This window comes from Mesoplodon bidens (genome assembly GCF_964165515.1).
Source record: "Mesoplodon bidens genome assembly, chromosome: 8".
In the NCBI taxonomy this organism is placed as follows: domain Eukaryota; kingdom Metazoa; phylum Chordata; class Mammalia; order Artiodactyla; family Ziphiidae; genus Mesoplodon; species Mesoplodon bidens.
The window spans coordinates 30202137-30224153 of record NC_138165.1 but is presented as its reverse complement, the minus strand read 5'-3'; the positions used below and the strand labels follow the sequence as shown (position 1 = coordinate 30224153).

At 41.4% G+C, this 22017-nt stretch overlaps 1 protein-coding gene across 3 annotated transcripts in view; it reads left to right on the top strand.

Moving 5' to 3' along the window:
- The first annotated feature begins 2286 nt into the window (after positions 1-2286).
- The window catches only part of CERS6 (ceramide synthase 6), a 341889-nt gene continuing 322158 nt past the window's right edge, over positions 2287-22017 (top strand). For all 3 annotated transcript variants that reach the window (XM_081242625.1, XM_081242624.1, XM_081242626.1), the window contains exon 1: positions 2287-2623. In XM_081242625.1, coding sequence (XP_081098751.1) covers positions 2454-2623 — 170 coding nt within the window. In that variant the 5' untranslated portion in view covers positions 2287-2453. The remainder of the gene's footprint in view (positions 2624-22017) is intronic.

Below are 22017 nucleotides of genomic sequence, written 5' to 3'. Positions count from 1 at the left end.
CTTTACCGAGTGAGTGGCATTATAGAAAGAGTGGACATGGATACTTGGGGGAAAAGTTCCAGAGACAGAGCGAAGCAAGTACAAAGGCCCGAAGGCATGCTGGGTGTTTTGCAGGCAGGGCAGGGAGGCCAGTGTGATGAAAGCACACTGAGTAAGGGACAGGGAAATGAGAGAGGAGAGTAGATGAGGTAGAGAGGTAACACGGAGCCACATCATTGGACACTGAAATGACTTTGGCTTCCAACTGAGGAGGAATGGGGAAGCAGTATGGTTTTAAGCACAGAAGTGATTTCACTACATTTCAACAGGATCACATGGGCTGAGAATAGACTGTAGAGGGACAAGTGTTGAAATTGGGCGTTAGGAGGCTACTAGGGTAACTCGGAAGAGAAATGTTGGTGGTTTGGACCAAGATGGCTGCAGAAGAAGTGGTGAGAGATGGTGTCATTCCGGTTTAAAGATGGAAGTGACAGGATACGTGATGGATTATAAAGGAGATATGAGAGAGAAAAGGAAAAAAGGTGACTCCAGGTTTTGGGCCTGAGTCAAGAAGACAGGAGGGGGAAAAATTAGGGGGAAGTTTAGTAGTTTGGACAGGAAATGGCTTTTAGACATCCAAGTGGAGTAGTTGACTTGATAGTGGACTTAGGCTGAAGTTCAAGGAAAAGTTCATGGCTTAGAGATAAAAATTTGGGAACAATCACTATGACACTGAAAGCCACACAGATGGCATTGAAAGCTATGGGACTGGAGAAGATCACCAAGTGAATGAACACAGATAGAAAAGTGAGGAGGACAAAAGACTGACTCCTAGGCCACACCAACTTTAAGGAGTGAGGAGTAACCAGAAAGGAGATTCAGCAAAAGCGGTCATGAGGTAGGGGGAAAACCAGAAGGAATGTGGTTTCTGGAAATCAAGACAAGAAAGTGTTTCAAAAGGCATCTACTGATGAACTTGGTACTGATAAGAGGTGTTGAGAACTGACCTTTGGGTTTAGCAGCATGGAGATCATTGGTGACCTTGAGCAATTCAGTGCAGCAGAGAGGGGCAAATGCTCAAACGGAAGTTCGAAAGCGAATGGAGGGGAGAGAGCGGAAGCAACAGATATAGGCAGTTCTTTAGAGTTACGCTTTAAAGGCAAGGAGTGAAAAGAGGGTGGTAGCTGGAGGGGGAGAGAGGGTAAAGAAGTATTAAGAGCCTGTTTATTTTCCTCTTGGAAGGGTCCAGTAGAACTTACTAGCAGAACCAGGCAGGAAATGAACGTTTGTGAGAAAAATCAACAAAGTATTCCCTGGAACCAGGTTCTGCATGTACCACCTAACTGATCCACACATGGTTCCCGTATCAATGAGGAAATGTATCTTGGGCGTCAAGGTGCCTGGGTTAGGCCTCAAAGACTTAACACCTTAAAGGTTTCCGATGCAAAAGGCGTTAACAACGAGCCTGTCAGGCAGCAGAGTGCAGGTTCACTACCCATGGGCCAAGCCCAAATGTGGTCGGGAGCCATCTTCTGAGAGGCTCATTTAGAGGGGCAGTTTTACAGAAGGCTGCGGTTGTTGTCATCATCAACATCATCTCATCGTTATCATCAAACAGCAGTTAAGTGCCTAATTTCTCTTACCACCTCATAAATTAAAATAGAGGGCCTTTTTCCCTGGGGGCGCGGACTGTGGTGACGAACGGAGTAAAACCAGGCTGGAAGGTCAGAGATGGGGAAAGACGGGCGCGGGGTGGAGGCAGACGCCTCTTGCCAAACCATCCTGCCCCAGAACCCGATTTTCCCCCTCCTTCTCCAAGCGCTGGAGTGCATGACTCTTTACCTGCTATTTCTTCCTCCTTTGCTCTTTGCGCCCCCTACTTCTCCTTCTGCTGTTCTGTCTCGGCGCAAGGGTGGATCTGAAGATCGCCCCGACCCCTACCTGCCTCCCCAGCGCCTGTACGCGCACGGGAAGCCGACCGAAACCCCTGAAACTCCAGCGCGGCAGAAGCCGGCGTTCTGAGCATGTGCGAGCAAGCCCGGGGGCCGGAACGGATTCGGGCGGCTGAACCCAGGTCTCTGCCCTAAGCGCCGCTCGAGAGCACTGTGAGCGCGGGGCCGGGCGGCACTCCCTAGAGCGGTGCCCTGGCGCCCTGAGCGCAGCGGCTGCGCCCTGCCCTCCGGGCGTGGGCTAGCCGGCCGCGTGTGCCTGGCTGCTTGACGCGAGGACGAGCCAATCAGGGCCAGCGGCCCTGGCTGCCATGTGACGGGCGAGGCGGCTCCTTTCCCCAACGCGGCCAGAGGGAGGAGAGAACCGGGGTTCGCCGCGAGCCTTCGAGAGCAGCGGCCGCTGAGGAGGCGGCGGCGGCGGCGGCGGCAGAGGCTCGAGCCAGCCGCGCGCGCATCCCCGGGCGCTCTGCGCGGCGGAGATCTCGGCGGGCCGCGGGAGCCCAGGACGGGACTGGACAAAGCAAGATGGCAGGAATCTTAGCCTGGTTCTGGAACGAGAGGTTTTGGCTCCCTCACAATGTCACCTGGGCGGACCTGAAGAACACGGAGGAAGCCACCTTCCCGCAGGCTGAGGATCTCTATCTCGCCTTCCCCTTGGCCTTCTGCATGTTAATGGTACGGCTCATCTTCGAGAGGTAAGACGGGCTGGAGCGCTCCTCCCCTCCCCCCCCCAAACACAAACACACACACGCACACCCTCGCGCGCACACCCTCGCGAGCGCTCCTCCCCTCCCCCTACACACAGACACACACGCACACCCTCGCGCGCACACGCACACTCGCGTGCTCTGTGGCTCACGCACCCGCGCCCCCAGCGCTCGTGCTTACGCCTCCCAACCTTTGTGTTCGGGAAGGGGTTGCTGACCCCTCAGCCTGGCTGCGGTTCTGGGAGCAGGAGCGGGTCTGGCTTGCCTCTGGATTTCCTCCGGGGCGCAGGGGAGGGCCCGCGGAGCACTGGGGTAGCTCCCCGCACTCCTCCTTGGCCCGCGCTCTCCTCCTCGCGGAGAGGGCAGGCGAACAAAGGTGAGCGACGGCCGGCCTTGGGACGCGCCACACTCCGCCGGGCTCGTCCCTCTCCGCCCCGCGGGCACGCTGCGCTGCCAGGCAGCGCTTCCCTGCCGAGCCTTGTCGCCACCCACCTGACAGCCAGGAACGTTCCGGACGCACGGCCCGGAGGGCAGAGAAACCGCGCACACTTCCAAATGCTTTCACCCGGGCGCACGGATTGCTCGGACTGTGCTTTGGAGAAATTCACCAGGGACTCCTTGGTTTATGGCCGCTGTTTGGTTTCCATCAGTGACACTGAGTATCAGGACCACAGTGCTGGGAAATAGGTGACAGTAGTTTGTAGGTTTCCAGGACTCCGGGCCATTAGCGATTTCTTTCCAGGACGGGTGCGCAGCCTGCAAAATGGTGATATTAAATTGATAGATGTTTCCTGTGAAATTTAATAAACACAAACTTTAATTTGGTACCAAAACACAAACAATTTTAAAGAATTAACATATTATTGTTTGTGTAATTGCCGGATTTGGTTGGGTAGCTCCTTTGTGTCATAAACAAACTTGTGTTACTCACTGAATCGGTCTTAGTCACCAAACTAGATTGTGCCTGCCACGCACTCTCCGGGTGCTATTGAAACAAAACCGGGACAGCAACACACTTCATTTTCTCAACTGAAAACCTCAACCTCCCATTCCTCTCCCCTCCCCCGTCCCCCATTCATCAGTAGAGGCTGAACTTCTTAGATCACAGAGTATAGATTCCACTTCTCACTTCCACTCCACCTCTCCTCAACCCCCAACTCACCTTGGTCTTGTTTCTTAAGCTTTTGCTCTGTTTTTTGGTGTTTCTGTTTGTCCAAAACCACTCTTGAGGATGGTAGAATTTGTCTTTTGTGTCATTTGTTGCTGGAAATGGCAACAGACAATGCTTCATGGGAACAAAAGGTATCTTTTGTTTAAGGAAGGTGTATTTTTCAATGGGCAGTATTGTTGCTTGAGAACTCAGTCAGCTGTTCACATGCAGAGATTGACGTGCACAGAAGAACAGATTTAAAGACCTATTTTAAAATGATTGGAATCTAGCACAGATACGTCATTGATCCTCTCCAGCGCTGAGACTTAACTGTGAGAAAGTGGGTGTGTTGTGTTTGCAGGGTTAGAGTTGCTTTGTAGAGCAGATGTTTACTTACAGAAAATGGGAACTCATATCTGACCTTGCAATCTGTCCAAAAAGAGCCTCTTGGGAACGCCGGGTCCTCTGTGGCGACTCATAGTAGGGGTTCCACACAGTTGCCGAATGACATCTGATCAATTCTGGCTGATCATTTCTGGCTGGGCTCACTTTTAGCTGGCTAATGCATTTTGAAAGAGATGTGTAGTCCTATGTTTTGGAAAACAAAACCACGTCAGCTATTGACCTGTGGGCAGAAAGCTGATTCCAGGCTGTTCATTTGGTTGGAAAAAATGCATGTTAGAGAATGGAGATAGCTTTGTACTTTGACTTTCTCTGCTTTAAAAAAAAAAAAAATCTAATTTCATGGTTGCAAACTGGAAGTTCATTTTTCCTCTTCCTGAACATCTTTTTCTTCGTTTGCACAATCCCATGACTTAGAATTTACACAAAGCGGTCAGCTGCCTTCAACCATCAGTCACAGCAAATGTCCTCATATTGATACGTAGAGAGTTTGGTGGGTTTCTTTCAGGCCATTGATCCAAATTGAAGTGATTTAATAGCGTGTGTGGAAGGTGAAAGTTTATGATTAATGTCAGCATAATAATCCAATATGGCCCATATACCACAGGATGCTACTGACTTTTGGAAGGGTGTCTCTTTCTTTCTGTAATAGTGACAGCTCTGTCTTTAACCATTGGGGACTCTCTCACTTCTCTGAAAATCCAAGGGTATAGTTGTATCCAGAATTACAAGTTCTGCATGTTTCTCCTCTTCTCAAACCTAAATGACACATTCTGGTATCCAACCTGTGGCCTTCATTTCAGCACCCATCAAGGACCTGAATCAATATAACTGAACCAAGCGATATTGTTGGCAGTGGTATGACTCACTTTCGGTACCCTTCTAACATGTTGTGCATAAATGTTTTTCTTTTGCAGTATTCTGTAACATATAACATGATTTTAAAAAGCTGGTTGTAAATCTCTTTGAAAAATGAAATGATTTGTAATAGGAAATCATTCCCCCAGGATTCTATTCCTTTTATGCTCCTATTGTCATTTATTTCAGGGCTGAGAACATATCTATGAAATAGCTGATTATCCAAGACCTTGATTTCTATTAAATGGGGGTCTTTAATGCCCTTGTTGAGGCAAAAATTGTGAATTTGAATTCATTCTCCTCAGTCTTATGTATTTCTCTCTGTAAAGAGAAGCACTAAAGAATTAATTGAATCAGGCTTTACCCATTTGGGCAGTCCTACCTTCTCGTTTTCACCCCCACTGTTTGGATGTTGGCAGTGAAGGCACTGGTGGCCAGAACAATGCCATGTTATAGTACCATATGGACAGCAATATGAATGTCCAGAATGATTGGTTACAAATGGAGCAGCCTAAATTCAGTGACTTTTTGCTGATTCTGTGAACAGCCCAAATTCTGGTGGTTTTTACATTAGTCTTTAAACTACAGTTAGCTCTGGGAAGGGACCAGAAGGGCCACCATAGATATTACCTGATTGACTGAGTAAAATATCTGTTTTTTAAAAAAATAATTGGATGGTTTCTCCTAGAATGAAAATTGTAGTGTATACCGTTATGTTGTTGGCTTGTTGACAAGGAGCAAAATATTATTTAATAATGTAGCATTATCATGTCTTTGATGAATTTTCTTGATTTAATGCTTGTTTAGGCTCAGTGAGCCATTCTCTGGAGTTATACTAAATGCTTCTTCTAAATTCATTAAAAAATGTGTGTTGCTATGGTATTCATAAATGTGGGATTAAAGTTCTGCTGAATTTCTATTTGGGAATAAAAATTTTTTGAGTTATTGTTACAAAAGATAACATTAATGCATTTTCTTCCTTGTGGGTTTAGGAGAGAGATGCAGAAAGTACTGACTGAGAATCGGAACATTCGCATTCTAGTCAATCTTACCTCACACTGGGGCAGCCACCTAATTTCTCTCTGCCTTATTTTCTCATTTATGCAGTGAAGCAGATGGCCTTTGTAATCCAAGGTTGCTTGCACTTTCCCAGTTATCTGATTCCTGTAGGGATGCTATATATTTGAAGCTTACTAATTGTTACCTCATGAAACTTGGAAGCAGGCTAAATGTTATTTTTTTGCAGGTAGAAATAAGTCATCTAAGAATAAAGAGATTTTTTTCATACAAATATCCTAGCTAATGGTTTTGTTTCTTGTATTTTTCAATTATGATTTGAGTTTTAAAAGAATCATTTGGGCTATTATCATTTGTGATCCAAATAGCGACACTCTTTCAGAATAACCAACAAAGAAGATTCTCCAGAGAAAGCAATTGCTCTCTTTCCTCAGACCTTTTTTAGATGGATCCCAGAGTAGATCTGCATCTCTTGTGATGTCTGGGTAAGAAATGAGCAGCTCATTCCTGTCAGGTTGGTTCTTCAAGTGCCAAGCTACGTGAGAGCTGTCATTCTTCAGAGGCTGACACCAGTCTTGCCTGGCTCATTCAGCCAAATAATGACCTCCTGCCACCAAATCCTCAGAGAACAACAGTGTCTCGGTTGTATCAGAGGGAATGTCTGGCCAGTGGGTCAATTTTTATCATGGGTTTACTTAATATCTTTGCCTTAGCAGCAGCCTTGGGTGAGGCCATTGAGGAGAGGAGAGGAGAGGACAGAGAGAAAATGAGTGAGAATGTATCTCTGATGGTTAGAGGAGAGAGGGGAGGTGTGAGTGAATGACTGCCAGGAAAAAGTGGGGTGTCAGGTGTTTCATAACTGAAGGATGTTCCTATAATGTAGCCTGTAATGGAGGCTAATATTGTCAGATATATTTTAGAAGAGTGGAGTGTGCAATGGACTGAATGTTCATGTGCCCTCAAAATCCATAAGTGGCAATCCTTATTCATAAGTTGCAAACGCCAAGGTTATGATAGTAGGAAGTGGGGACTTTGGGAAGTGAATAGGTCATGAGGGTGGTGTCTCATATATGGGATTACTGCCTTTTTAAAAAAGACCCCAGAGAGCTCCCTCACCCCTTCCATCATGAGGACACAGTAAAAGGATGGCTGTCTGTGAAGCAGGAAGTTTGCCTTCCCCATACACCAAATCTGCTGGTGCCCTGATCTTGGACTTCCCAGTCTCCAGAACTATGAGAGAGAAAGTTCTGTTATTTATAAGCCTCCCAGCCTACAATATTTTGTTATAGCAGCCAGAATGGCCCAAGATAGAGTACTTGAGAACAACTTGCATACAAACATGGTTTTTTCATGCAATCCATCCTGCATGTTTAACTCCATAAATGTACCTTTTTTGCTTGTTAAATGATCGTGTGATTCAGATTAAAACTACAGATACCTGCTTTGCCAGACTGGTGTAAGAGGCAAGAGTTTGGGTCAGACACAAACAGGTTGACGCCTACAGTTTCTGACTGGGTTAGAAAAATTGGATTACAATGGATGTTTCATTGGAAAACAACCTCAAATCCAAGGGGTGGTATTCTCTGCAGAACTTTGGTACAGCCTTCTTATCTTGCAAAATAAGAGGTTTATATTTATAGGGTGCAATAGTGTAGCTATTTGTAATAGGTTGATTTGTGGATAAAAGACATGACATTACTCTTAACGGGCAGCACCTTAGAATAGTGGGGAAGGCAGGTGAGATAGCTTTAAATTATCACAAATGATTTAATGTCATCAAGGCCTGATGAAATTAACACCCTGAGTTCACTTAATGACTTTTCTGTTGAAAGTATTTGAATTCTCCATGGACAGGGTTAGATTTTTTCCTCAATTCCAGTCCCAAAGGTATTTCAGAAGTGTTTTGTCTTCTGTGATGGGGAAGGGCAGGTGGCCTTGGCAAGATAATGGAGTTTCAGATGACTTTCTTCCATCATCGGACCAGTCCCATGGCTTTATAGGAGATCACTGCAGCTGCCTCAGGCTTTCTTTACCTGTTTTACTCACCTGATAGCACTTCGTTGGTGAGCTAGAATCTCGGTCCATGTTGTACATAGAAGATTTTAAATGTTTATTACATGCACTTAACATTCCTTCCTCCATCACCAAGCAAACCAGATTTTCTAAAGCTATTGGTCATCTATTTCTTACAAAGCCATGACCCTCAAAATTATATTGTTTTTTTCCCCTCCCATCTTCATTTGATCAATTTATTTCTTAAGCACTTTTGAGTCAGGTTACCAAAGTTTCCAAATTTTGTTTGCTAGTAACTAGTGTGCCACTTAATGTTGTTAGGGGGGCATTTTTTCTTTCTTTTTATTTGTAAAAATAAGAGGTTAGCAAGATTGCCACTCGTATTACAAGGATCCTTCTGTATTAGTGATGCCCTGAAACTCTTTATGCCTAAAGTTATTCTTTGGTCCCTTCATTCCCACATACCCTCTTTTAAAAAAATGGTTTCATTAGCTCTTTTGTCATCACTTTTTCCTGCCACCATAGTTTCTATTGACTTCTCTAAATGCCTGTGCTATGGCCTGATTGAATACAAAATGGTGATTCTCACAATGCCTTTTTTGGGGTACTGTTATGGATGATGGCGTGCCCAGGGCATGTGGTCTGAAGTTGTAACTTGGAGCTCACCATTTGTTTTGTTTTATGTTGGACTACTGCAAGTGACTACAGTTTTTAGTTTTAATTAAAAAAATAACAACTAATATTTATTTCCTAGTATGAGTTTATTACTTTACCTGGTTTACATCGTATAATCCTCTTACAAGCCCTGTGTGGTAGATATTAATTTTCCCAATATTTTACAGATGATACTAAGGATAGAAAATTTAGGAAATGCACCTAACTTTACAAATAAAATAATAAGGTAGGCATAAATAATAAGGTAGGCATTTAGAACCAGGTTTCTTGATCTCCTAATAATTTCTTTGATCTCCTATTTTAAAGCAAGTATCATGAGCTCATACTGTGTATATTATATATATATATATGGTTTTATATGCAGCCTTTTGCTATGTAATGATATAATCTGAACATTTTCCATGTAATTAAACTTATTCAAAAGTGTTTTCAGTGGCTGCACATTATTCTACGCTTTGGATATGGCATAATTCATTTCACTAGTCCCCCTATTATTGTTGGATACTTAAGCTGTTTCCAGTTTGTGTATATAAATCTTCCAATTACTGATGACTTCCTAAGGAATGTTCCCCAGAAGTGGCATTTCTAAGCCCAAAGATAAATATTTTAGTGTTCTTTATAGATACAAATCACCAAATTGGTTTTGGGAAAGATTATATTCATTTGTATTTCCTTATTAGCATGCAGATTATTATTATTTGAGGAAATCTTTTTCTTTGAAAGTTGAAAAAAATGTTACTCTTGTAATGTGTGTTTTATGTTACTCATTATGAACTTATTTCAAATATTTATTATTAATCACTTGTATTTCACTTTCTGTGAATTCATGTGTATTATCCTACTGGGATGAGCTTCTCAACTTTTTGGGTAGGAAATGGTGGCCTTTGATTTTTTTTTTTTAATCAGGATGGTTTTATATTATATTGTCTGTTTCTCTAGTCATGTGTTTGTACTCACTTCTTTCTGCCTCCTGCCTCTCCTCCACAACCTAAGTCCTCATCATCAGGAAGGAAGCTTCTCAGATTCTATTAATACATACTGGAAAGGATACATGCAAGAGGATGAGGTAGATAATATCCTGACTTTATTATGGAAGATGAGGCAGAGAGAAAGGGCTTGGAATAAGTTTCAGGGATTAAGAATGAGTGGGTTTTGGGACTTCCCTGGGGACGCAGTGGTTAAGAATCTGCCTGCCAATGCAGGAGATATGGGTTCGATCCCTGGTCCAAGAAGATCCCACGTGCCGCGGAGCAACTAAGCCTGAGCGCCACAACTACTGACCTTGCACTCTAGAGCCTGCAAGCCACAACTACTGAGCCCACGCACCACAGCTACTGAAGCCCATGCGCCCTAGAACCTGCGCACTGCAACTACTGAGCCCACGCGCCGCAACTGTTGAGCCTGCATGCTGCAACTACTGAAGCCTGTGTGCCTAGAGCCCATGCTCCGCGACGAGAGAAGCCACCGCAATGAGAAGCCTGCACACCGCAACGAAGAGTAGCCCCTGCTCGCCACACCTAGAGAAAGCCTGCGCACAGCAACAAAGACCCAATGCAGACCAAAAAATAAATAAATAAATAAAAACAAAACTTAAAAAAAAAATGAATGGGTTTTTTGAAGGAAAACTCAGAGATAGAGCCTAAACACCTTTATATTGTTTCTCTGAACATTTGGATAAAAGCGACTTATTAGACTAAACATTAGAGAAATGCAAATCACCCCACAAGTGTTAGGATGGCTACTATAAAAAAAAAGAAAAAGAAAAGAAAATAACAAGTGTTGGTCATTATGTGGAGAAATTGGAACCCTTTGCCTTGTTGGTGGGAATGTAAAATGATACAGCCACTGTGGAGAACAATATGGAGTTTCCTCAAAAAATTAAAAATAGAATTACTATATGATCCAGCAGTTGCACTTCTGGTATATGCCCAAAAGAATTGAAATGCGGGTCTCAGAGATATTTGTATACCCATGATCATAGCAATATTACTCACAATAGCTAAAAGGTAGAAGCCACCTAAGTGACCGACAGGTGAATGGATAAACAAAATGTGGTATATGCATGCAATAGGATATGATTTAGCCTCAAAAAGGAAGGAAATTCTGACACATGTTACAACATGGATAAACCTTAAAGACATTATACTAAGTGAAATAAGCCAGCCACAAAAAGACAAACACTGTAAGATTGCACTTATGTGAGGTAGCTTGAATAGTCAAATGCATAAAGACAGAAAGTAGAATGGTGGTTGCCAGGGGCTGGAGGGAGAGGGAAATGGGGAGTTATTGTTTCATGAGTATTCTCATGTACTTTCATCAGTTTTGCAAGATGAAAGAGTTCTGGAGATCAGTGGTGGTAATGGTTGCACAATGTGAATGTACTTAATGCCACTGAACTGTACACTAAGAATGTTGAAGACGGTAAATTTTATGTGTATTTTACCACAATTAAAAATAATAATAATAGAAAAAAAGAAAATTCACTGACTAAAGAAAAAGTCATTTACTAGAAATACCTGATTTCATTTTCTGGACTTGACAGTTTTCTAGTTATTAATAAGTATCACTTCCGTGAAGGGTGATGGAGGAAAGGTTGAAGGCCAGAGAGCACTCAAGTACCCTGGGCCTTTTTTGTGTTTTTTGTTTGTTTGTTTGTTTGTTTGTTTTTGCGGTACACGGGCCTCTCACTGATGTGGCCTCTCCCATTGCGGGGCACAGGCTCCAGACCCTGTGGCCATGGCCCATGGGCCCAGCCGCTCCGCGGCATGTGGGATGTTCCCGGACCAGGGCACGAACCCGTGTCCCCTGCATCGGCAGGCGGACTCTCAACCACTGCACCACCAGGGAAGCCCCCCTGGGCCTTTTTTGAAAAGCACTTCAACCAAACAACCTCCTTCAATCTATTTATCGATATAACAATTTAATAATTGGCATGTCCAGAAAAGGAGAGCAAAGTGTCTTTGGAAAAGCACACTGTATAGTTTCAGAGGATCCCTCGGACTAAAGTAAAGGCATCCTGGTGAGTTCACAATCCATTTAAAGCAAACCAGGAAGATAGGATAAAATTCTAGTAAGGCAAGTGACCTAGGCCAGAGATACTTCCAATGGAAGCTTTTGCCATGGAAGAAGAGCAGATCTGACCTTCCTCTCTATTTTTCGATTGAATTGCACAACCATTTTTGTAAGCAAATGATTTAAACACCTGAAAATTTGAACATGGTTTTTCCTTAAACGCTGTATGCTATAAGGCAATCGATTGTAAGCAGTGGCAAATATATTATTGAAAAGTAGTTTGCAAAGTTGCGTTGTACAAAACACAGCTTTCTATGATTCATTTATGAGAATATTTTGGGCAGGTTTTTGTTTTTGTTTTTTTTAAGGAGGACTTTCTTTTCCTCACTACTGGTCTTCAAAGTGAACGTCTTTCAGACCACCCCTGCTTCCTATTCCTACTTTTGCTTTTATTTCCTCACAGTTTGCTTGTGGCAGTTGTTTTTGGCAAGGGTGGAGCTGGAGACACCCAGATGGTTTTTTTTGTTTTTTTTTTAAGGTGTACCTGTGTTAATTTTAATTTTTTTTAACATCTTTATTGGAGTATAACTGCTTTACAATGGTGTGTTAGTTTCTGCTGTATAACAAAGTGGATCAGCTATGCATATATATATATCCCCATATCTCCTCCCTCTTGCGGCTCCCTCCCTCCCACCCTCCCTATCCCACCCCTCTAGGTGGTCACAAAGCACCGAGCTGACCTCCCTGTGCTATGCAGCTGCTTCCCACTAGCTATCTATTTTACACCCAAATGGTTTTTCATTGCAGGGAAGATACATTCCTTTACTAGGTGGCCTTTTTCACACAGTGACCTAGGAATAACATTTGTTTGTGACTTGCCAGTGTCTATATAAATGCCACATCTTATCTCTGAGGTTTTCAGGTTACAAAGCTATTGTTGCTATCCTGAAGCTGTAACTGTGATTCTTTTTTCCTTCCTCCCTCTTTCCTTTCCTCTCCTTTCCTTTCCTTCCCTTCTTTTTTCCCTCCCTTACTTCTCCTCTCTCTTCTTTTCTCTCTCTCTCTCCCTCTCCACCTTCGTTCCTTCTGCTTCTCATTGTTACAGATCCTTTAGAAACACAGGGAGGTTTAGTTTACAGAGCAGAGGAACAGCACAGAGTTAAGAGTGGGGGAGGGAGGCAAAGAAAACCATCAAAAATCTTGTCCAGGGACACAGTTTGGCAAGTATCAGAGTAAAAGCTGCCAGCGAGTCTAAGTGGCTCTGTAGATCACCATTTCAAAGCAGAATAAAGTGACTTGGTGCTCTAAGCAGAGTGGCAGTTTTGGACACAATAGCTTGAGTGAAGGAAAATTGAGAATCAGTCACTTAGGCATGCTGGAGATTAAGAGAATATAAGGGCATTGTGTGTCAGTGGGAGTGTGGATATCTTTGAGTGCGTGGATACACTGGAGGGTGACAGTGCATTTAAATTATGTTACCGTTGTGTACTTTTATAGGACTTAATTAGAAATGTGTATTCCTTAAAATACTGTATGCCACCTAACTTGAGTACAGCAAATTGGTTTTAGGTTTTAATGGAATTGATGTAAAATGATACCCCATAAAAAAAAAGTATTTGTGTTTGGTTTCAGAAAAAAAAAAGAAATGTATATTCCTAACTAGAATTAAAAGGAAAATGGAGGGGGTATCAGAAAGACTGGAAACTTGGGTTTAAATCCAAACACTGCCTTTGCTCAGCTATTCAGTAGTGAACAGAATACTCTGAAATTTGGTATTCTCACTTATAAAATGGGGAATGTGGCTACTTTGTGATATTAGAAGACTATCTGCAAAAATGTAGTTGAAAGAGACTCAACTGCTTCCTAAAAATATACATTGTGTAAAAACTAATTGCTAACATGGTACACTACAGTATTTAGTATGACTGAGAAATAATATTCTGTAATGTGATTTCATGTGTCGGGTATGTGTTTTCTGGGGCAGGGGTGGGTCGGGAGAGGGTATGGCTTATAGAGGCAGTAGAATCTGTTTATGTATTTGATCCTGGAGCTGGAGGATTTACTTGTTCTGTTGAAGAGTAAATATTTAGAGTTTTAAAGAGGCATTGAAGCCCCAGTCCCTTCAGCGCTATGCCTATTTAGGGAGGAGAATGCTTCTTAGCCTTTTCTTCTCAACAGTTAATAGTGTATTGTAGGTCAGAGACTTCCTTGTATTTGGTGGCAGAAAACTATGGTAGGATTTCTAACGGTAGGATTTTAGACAAGTGATGGGCAGCTATGTACCACTTAGAACCTGAAGCTTTCTCAGGGGGCTCAGCCTTTAGAGAGAGCCCAGGAAGATGGTCTTCCACTAGATGGAGTTTTCTCTGGAAACTGCCTTTCAGTGGAGGGGTGCCTTATGCAAATATCCCAGTCTATCTCCCATTGCCCCATCTGGCCCTGATGGTCGTTTTTTTTATTGCACGTAGTCTCCAGGGAAAACTGATTGGGTATTCAACCACTGGTAATGGCAAACATCAAATTCACCATTTATATTGATTTAAGACCTAGACTGAATTCTGGCCATGCCACCTACTAGACACAGATCTAGGAGCAAATTACTTAATCTCTTCATGCTCAGTTTCCATTTGAAACTCTTAGGGTTGTTGTGAAGATTAAATGAGATACAACATGCATTGCCTTTAGGGCAATGCCTAGTTCATGGAGGTGGTAATTACTTGTTCTTCAAGTTTATTGAAGGTATAGAAATGAGACTTTACCATGAGATTTCTGAAACCCTTTACTAGCATTACCTTTATGTCATGAATGTGTATGTCAGGCTCCATTCCTGCTTTCACTAGCTGGGGTTGCTGGCATAGTCATTTGAGTTTTATTTTCCCTATTTCTCCTCTTCTGTCTCTCTCTCTCTCCCTTTTTTTTTCCCCTCCAAGGAACATTCTGATTCTTCCAAGTGTAGTCAGCAGAAAACAATCCCAGCAGGTTAGTGAAGAGCTGGGCCTTATGTATCTCATAGGCATGTAATGCACTTTGCTGAGATTGTATGTTACTATTTAGACAGCTCAGACATTTTTTTTTTCTCATAAGAGCCTCCCAGAGAAAGGAACGGCTTGAGACTGACGTTTATTGATTTCTTTCAGAATTTTAACCCTCGTGGATTGTCTTAATTTTATGCTTAAGAAGAAAGAAATTCAGTCTAGTGTCCTTGGGATCATACTTGTGAAGATGCAGACATTCAAAATTAGCTGAAAATAATGAATATGTGTATTTTTTTTCCTTAAGAGAAACAAATCTACACCCCCAAACTGGAACTTCCTTTGGTATGAATACGGCTAACCTAGCCTGACAAAATTAGTTCAGAAGGGGGTTGTACCTGATTTCTACTAAAGGCACTTTTCCAGCTCTGCACAGCTTAAGCATATCATTCTTAAGCACTCGATTTGCCGTGTAAATAGATTAACAAGCCTGCTAATTTCTTTAGGCACTGATAGAGGGCATCTTAGGATGATCAAATATGACATTTTTGGTAGGTTGTCTTTTAAATGAGGAAGTAAGGCGAAGATGAAACTACAATGCTGTGGAGTGACAAATTACCCAAAACTGCCTCTATTTTAATTCAGTAATAGTTTAACAGAGTCATAGATTTTCTGCTTAGAAAGGAAATTGAAAACTCGTTCATTAAAAAATATTTGAGTCTATCATGTGTTACACACCAGTGTTGTACCGAAGTAGGGGGGGAGGGCTGGTAGTGGTGGGAGAAGTCTGCCCTGGGTGCAGGCAGTAAGGGGCTGTGTTACCTACCAATAGATTTAAAAGAAAACAATAAAATTGACTAAAAGTTGGTCTGCTTCTTATTAGCACCATGTGAAGCAAATTCTAAACATAGAATTGATAGAGTGAAAAAATACCCCTCCCCCAACCAGAGCACACTGTTCCTACCACCCCTATCCCCCCACCTCTTGGAGCACCTCTGCCAGATGCTATTTCAGGGCACAGATGTTTTGAAAACCACACTTTGAGAAATACTGGCAGAGCTAGGCATCTCTACTTCCCATTTTCTGTATCAGGACAACAAAGCCTATAGAGATAAATGAAGTAACTTGCTCTGTGCCACCCACCCAGGTCCAGGTCCTGGGAGAGCGTGGCTGCTATGGGATGCTCGCAGTGCCATTGTAGGGTGACCACCTGATCCCAGTATATCTGGAACTATCCCAGGAAATGCCTCAGCCCAGGAAAAACTGGAACAGTTGGTCACCCCACCTAACTGTTTTCTCTGTAACACCCAAGTTGGTCTGGTCACCAGCCAGGAGTATTTCTACAATAAAAATGGCTACTCTTCCTCTCCCTACGGGTAAATGAGGCTGGCTGTGGGGAGGAGCATCCCGGGTGATTGAGATGTGTTGCCTGCCCCACTGTCAATGTACATTTCATGGCTTTCTAAAAAACATGTGATTGGAGGGCTCCCCGTTAAATGTGGGTTGGAGCTCCTGAGAGCAGAACTCATTCTGCAGATACCCAGGAGCAATTCTTAGCGTGGTGATTGCTCCCCAGCATGTTTGTCCTGTGTTACTGAGACCATGCACCCAGTTTTATTTTCCTCCCGCTTTCAGCCCAGCGCGGGTTAAGCACCCACACTTAAATGGCTTCTTGCAGAATTGCAAAGGGACTGGAGAAGAGAACAAAAATAGATATACAGGTGGCTGTCATAAACTCGGCAGTTATTTCTAAGGAGTGTTCAGGCGATCAAGTGGTTTTCTGTGTGTGTATTTTTTATTCACGGTTTTGTTGAGTTTTATAAAGTATACAGCTTTCTTTTGCTAGTGGTAGGTACCTGTGGTTTATTGGAAAGAACTGGGCTCCTGAAATAAACATTGCAGTGAACTGTATCTTAGAGTCGAACGAAGGAAGTGTTAGGAGATTCCAGTGCTCTGACCTAGCCTCCCTCAGAGGCAGGCTTTCGCCTTGGGGCTCTACGCAAGCAGAAGGCTTTTGTCACACTCAGTACTCGTGCTGTGCCCCTGCCCTCAGCCGGCCCACACCTCAGCGTAGGGTCAAGCCATCGACGATCGGGTAGAGGGCAACTAGTCACCAACTCAAGACCAGGGCTTATCACTTCTTGTAACTGCTGGCTTCTTTTCACTTAGTGAAGATTCCACATCTTCTGTTTACCGCGTAGATCCTCCTCTGCTTCGAATTGAAGGTAACCTGGGTAAACTGAATCTCCTGATTCGTTGACCCCCTGGTTTTTTGGTCTTGAGCCCCGTTACCAGCTGTTCTGTCATTACTCACATTTCCCAGGGGAATAGTGAGTTTGAGCAAAATCCACTCAGAAGGATGGTTACTAATAAGAGCTATCACCTCCCATTGTCCTAACTTCAGTTGTTTTTTTTTTAACATCTTTATTGGAATGGAATTGCTTTACAGTGGTGTGTTAGTTTCTGCTTTATAACAAAGTGAATCAGCTATACATATACATATGTTCCCATATCTCTTCCCTCTTGCGTCTCCCTCCCTCCCACCCTCCCTATCCCACCCCTCTAGGTGGTCACAAAGCACCGAGCTGATCTCCCTGTGCTATGCGGCTGCTTCCCACTAGCTATCTACCTTACGTTTGGTAGTGTATATATGTCCACGCCACTCTCTCATTTTGTCACAGCTCACCCTTCCCCCTCCCCATATCCTCAAGTCCATTCTCTAGTAGGTCTGTGTCTTTATTCCCGTCTTACCCCTAGGTTCTTCATGACTTTTTTTTTCCCCCTTAGATTCCATATATATGTGTTAGCATACGGTATTTATTTTTCTCTTTCTGACTTACTTCATTCTGTATGACAGACTCTAGGTCCATCCACCTCACTACAAATAACTCAATTTCGTTTCTTTTTATGGCTGAGTAATATTCCCTTGTATATATGTGCCACATCTTCTTTATCCATTCATCTGATGATGGACACTTAGGTTGCTTCCATCTCCTGGCTATTGTAAATAGAGCTGCAATGAACATTTTGGTACATGACTCTTTTTGAATTATGGTTTTCTTGGTACATTCTCCAGGATAGATCATATCTTGGGTCACAAATCAAGCCTTGGTAAATTTAAGAAAATTGAAATCGTATCAAGTATGTTTTCCGATAACTTCAGTTTTTTGGTGTATTTAAAAAATAAGTAATAAACAATATGGAATAAATGTTCTTTCTGTTTTCAAGAATAAGTTCACAGTTTCAGATTCTTTTTTCTGATTGAAAAAAAAAGAAATAGAATTGGTTATTAAGTCCCACAATTATAAAACAACAGGTTATTGTCTGGCAAGCAGTTTTCCCCCTTTTGCAGAACTGAAGATGAGATAAAAATGTTGCATTAAAAGGAGAAGCAAACGTGGTTAGCCTTTCTCTCCATTCCATTTTCCCAGCCAATACCTAATTCTTTACTCGGGTCAAATCTAAGGAATTTCAGTCCTTTCAAATTGTCTAAAGCTTTTCTGAATTAGATGCACTTAGCTGCTAGAAACTTCTTACTGCCCTATTTTTTAAAAGCCAACTTTAAAGAGTCAGGAGGCTGCTCTGAATGGGAACTGCTAAAGTAGATAGTGTATGAGGATACATTTTGGAAGTTGACACAGATTATACTTATCTTTGCAGGTGAAACTAAACAGTCTTTTTGGTCCTGAGGAGTGTTTAGATTTGTGGAGAGACTAAGAGTGAGAGTTAGAGGTAGAGAGAGAGGGAGCTAGAGCGAGAGAGGGAGGGAGGGAGTGACTCTCTCTCTGCCATATGTGTACAACAAAAGGGAGCATAGAACCCTGACTTCGGCTTAAAATTCCACCTTGGTGGAACCCCAGTTCAGCTAATTCCCTAATAGGTATTTGCTGTAAACCCATCATTCAAATGTACAATCATCACTTGCTTAACAAATATTTATATGGTGTTGTTCGAAAAGTGCTTTATTTTTCTAACGTGAACTTTTTATTCTGTGTGTATAGCATACATACAGAAACATGCGCAAAAGTACACGTAAAACGTACAGCTCATTGAATTATCACAACAAAGTAAACACACCCATGCGTTCACTAATCAGAATGCGGACCTAGAAATAGAATGTTACTAGCACTGTAGAAGCTTCCTCCTTATTAGTTTTTACCCATTTTATAAATTAAGGAAAAATTATTTGCAGTGTGAAGATGAAAGGCAACTTTAATTCCTAATCCATGCAGCAATACCCATTCTTCCACTAAAAGTCATTGGTTCCTTATAGAGAAAAACATAAGCTCTGCTCTGGTACTTGCCCTCACGCATGGAACCATATTTCTTCTCTTTGGGTTAAGTTTGTACACATGCTTGGATAAAGGTGTGTGTGTGTTTATATACCACATTTGATTAGTATTTGGCTATAAAATTTAATACGTTAAAGAAATTGTTTAGAAAGGAATAGGAAGAGGATGTGGGGAAAGTGAGTGAGAGAAAGAACTGGAGTCAAAACATTCATTTTTTTTCCCACCTTATTTAATTAGTGAGAATGTTTTATAAGGATTAATGAAGGGACAAAATACAATGTATTTACTTTAGAAAGAAAACAAATTAATGATGTTAAACAGGGGATATGTGTGTATGTTTGGAAAGCTTCTATGTACTGTTCCTTGAATGTAGAAGGTCTGAGAGGATTTGTAGTTTGAGACAAGGGACTCAGACCTTGAATTTGAATAAGCCATGTATTTTGAACACTAAGTGTTTGTGATATAGAAATACTGTTTGTTTTGAAAATAATATCTTTAAGACTTGCTGTGTTTTGAGTTTTTAAAATTATACTTACCTTAAAAACATGTATATTTTAATCTAAATGTTTCTAAATAGTAAGTTTTTTCTGTTCCATATTTGGATATATCTTCTATTCCATTTATTTTCTTCTTCAGGAATACCAATTATACATATGTCAGATTTCTTTGGTCTACCTTTCATATCCTTTTCTGTACAATATTTTAATATACTTTATTGCATGTGGTTTTATTAATTTCTGTCAAACCTACCAGCCAGGTGTCCCTTTCACTCATGTTTATTCTGTTTATCCTCTTGCTCTTAACGTTGCTTTAATTTTTTAAAAGATCTTTTCCCTCTGTTCTACTGCTCTGTCTTTTTACAACTTTTTAAAAATTTTATAATCACTTTCTGAATCCTGGTTTCTCTTTTTTGACAAGCAATCATGTAGCCTGCAATTTCTTTAAAATTTTTGTTTGAAGCATTCCTATGTTCCTGTGGGTAATTCTTTTTCATTTGCTTTCTGGTTCTTATTATTTTGTGATTTTTGTACATAGATTCAACTAGTTTATATCCATATGTTTTAGTCCAAAAACACAGAAAATATGGGATCACTTTCTGCTTATTTCTATAAAGAGGATATCTTAAAATCAGCTTGGTTAAAATCTATTGTTTTTGGACTCACAGAGTAATAGAATGGTTTTCTTTAAAAATAATATATTTCATTGATAAAATCTTCAGTGTTCTGTGACTACCATTTCATAATCTTAAATGTTCAAATGACCATGACACTGCAGTTGAGGGACAAAGTTTTCAGAGCTTTTCTGAGAGCTATGGGGACTGTGGTAGAAAAATATTCTTCCAAATTATGCATTCTAAAGATAATGGGGTTTTCACACTAGTTTTAAATGGAGCTTCTGAATTTTCCCCCCAGTTTTCTTGGAACTGTAATAACACAATATACTGTGAACTCTTGGTGTAGTATTGTCTCAGCAGTAACTATTTGTTAATTTCTAATGTATTGATATTCATTTGTGGATTTTTAAATGTTTTGGTATCTAAAATGATTAATAATTCTACAAAACAAACAGTATTTGAAACATTTTGAGTGTTTAAAATTATAAAACCTCTTCCATTTTTACAATCATTAAAAATATTACCTGGTGTTATATGTCTGTAATCTCACTGGGAAACTCTCAATGCAGAAAAAAAAGCAACAACTTTACATTTTCACTCTGTTTTCTCCATCCAACTTTCTTCCTTAGATGTGATCAGAATGAACAGTTGATATATGTGTTCTTCCAGCACTTTTTCAATGCATTTACCTACACAGTCACACACACACACACACACACACGTGCACACACACGGAAATGTAAATTTTGTTTAAAACATGAATGATGTACTCTAAGTGCTATTCTGAAACTTCTTTTTCTTTTTTTTTATATATATTTTTTCTTTTTATTAATTAATTTATTTTTGCTGTGTTGGGTCTTCGTTTCTGTGCGAGGGCTTTCTCTAGTTGTGGCAAGTGGGGGCCACTCTTCATCGCAATGCGCGGGCCTCTCACTATCGCGGCCTCTCTTGTTGCGGAGCACAGGCTCCAGACGCGCAGGCTCAGTAGTTGTGGCTCATGGGCCCAGTTGCTCCGCGGCATGTGGGATCCTCCCAGACCAGGGCTCGAACCCGTGTCCCCTGCATTAGCAGGCAGACTCCCAACCACTGTGCCACCAGGGAAACCCTATTTTTCTTTTTACTTAACATTATGCCTTGAAGATTTTCCAGTGTTGGTGAATGTAGAACCTACTTTATTCTTTCTAATGTGATAATAATATAATAATATCCCATTGTTTGGGATTATTTGTTTACGAATGCTGTTAGAAACAATGCTATAACATCATTCCTGTACAGGCTTCTTTGTACTCAGGTGTATTACTCTAACCTAACTTATAGAAGTAGAATTACTGGGTCAGAGGATGTACAAAGTTAAAATTTTAATAAATGCTGCCGAAGTCTTTCAAGAAAAATCAAACCAATTTACCCCCCTCTTCCAACTGTATGAGAAACCGCCCCACCCTGACTTAATCTGCTGCAAATTTGATGTAATGTTGACACACTATCCTAATCTATAAAGAAAACAGCTGTTTTAACATGCTGTTTAACAAAGAAAAACAGATTGGGGCTCTGGGTAGGAAGGAAATTTAATAATATCTGCCGTGAAAAGGCATTTTGCGGCTCTTTCTTTTTACCTGAGAAATAGGAATAATAATCCATAAAACACAAAAAGAAATTCATTCAAGTTTATAATATTGAACTTTTTGACATCTACTGCAATCATTTATTTAACAAACTTATATCTCATATGTTTATACCCTTTTCAGCATTTGTTATATAAAAGAATACAACAAAACACTCACTATTCCTGTTAAGCAAGCCCAAGGCAATAGTGAGTATTTTGTTATATTCTTTCATAACAAATAAAAGTCATTTATAGATATATTAAATGTTATCAC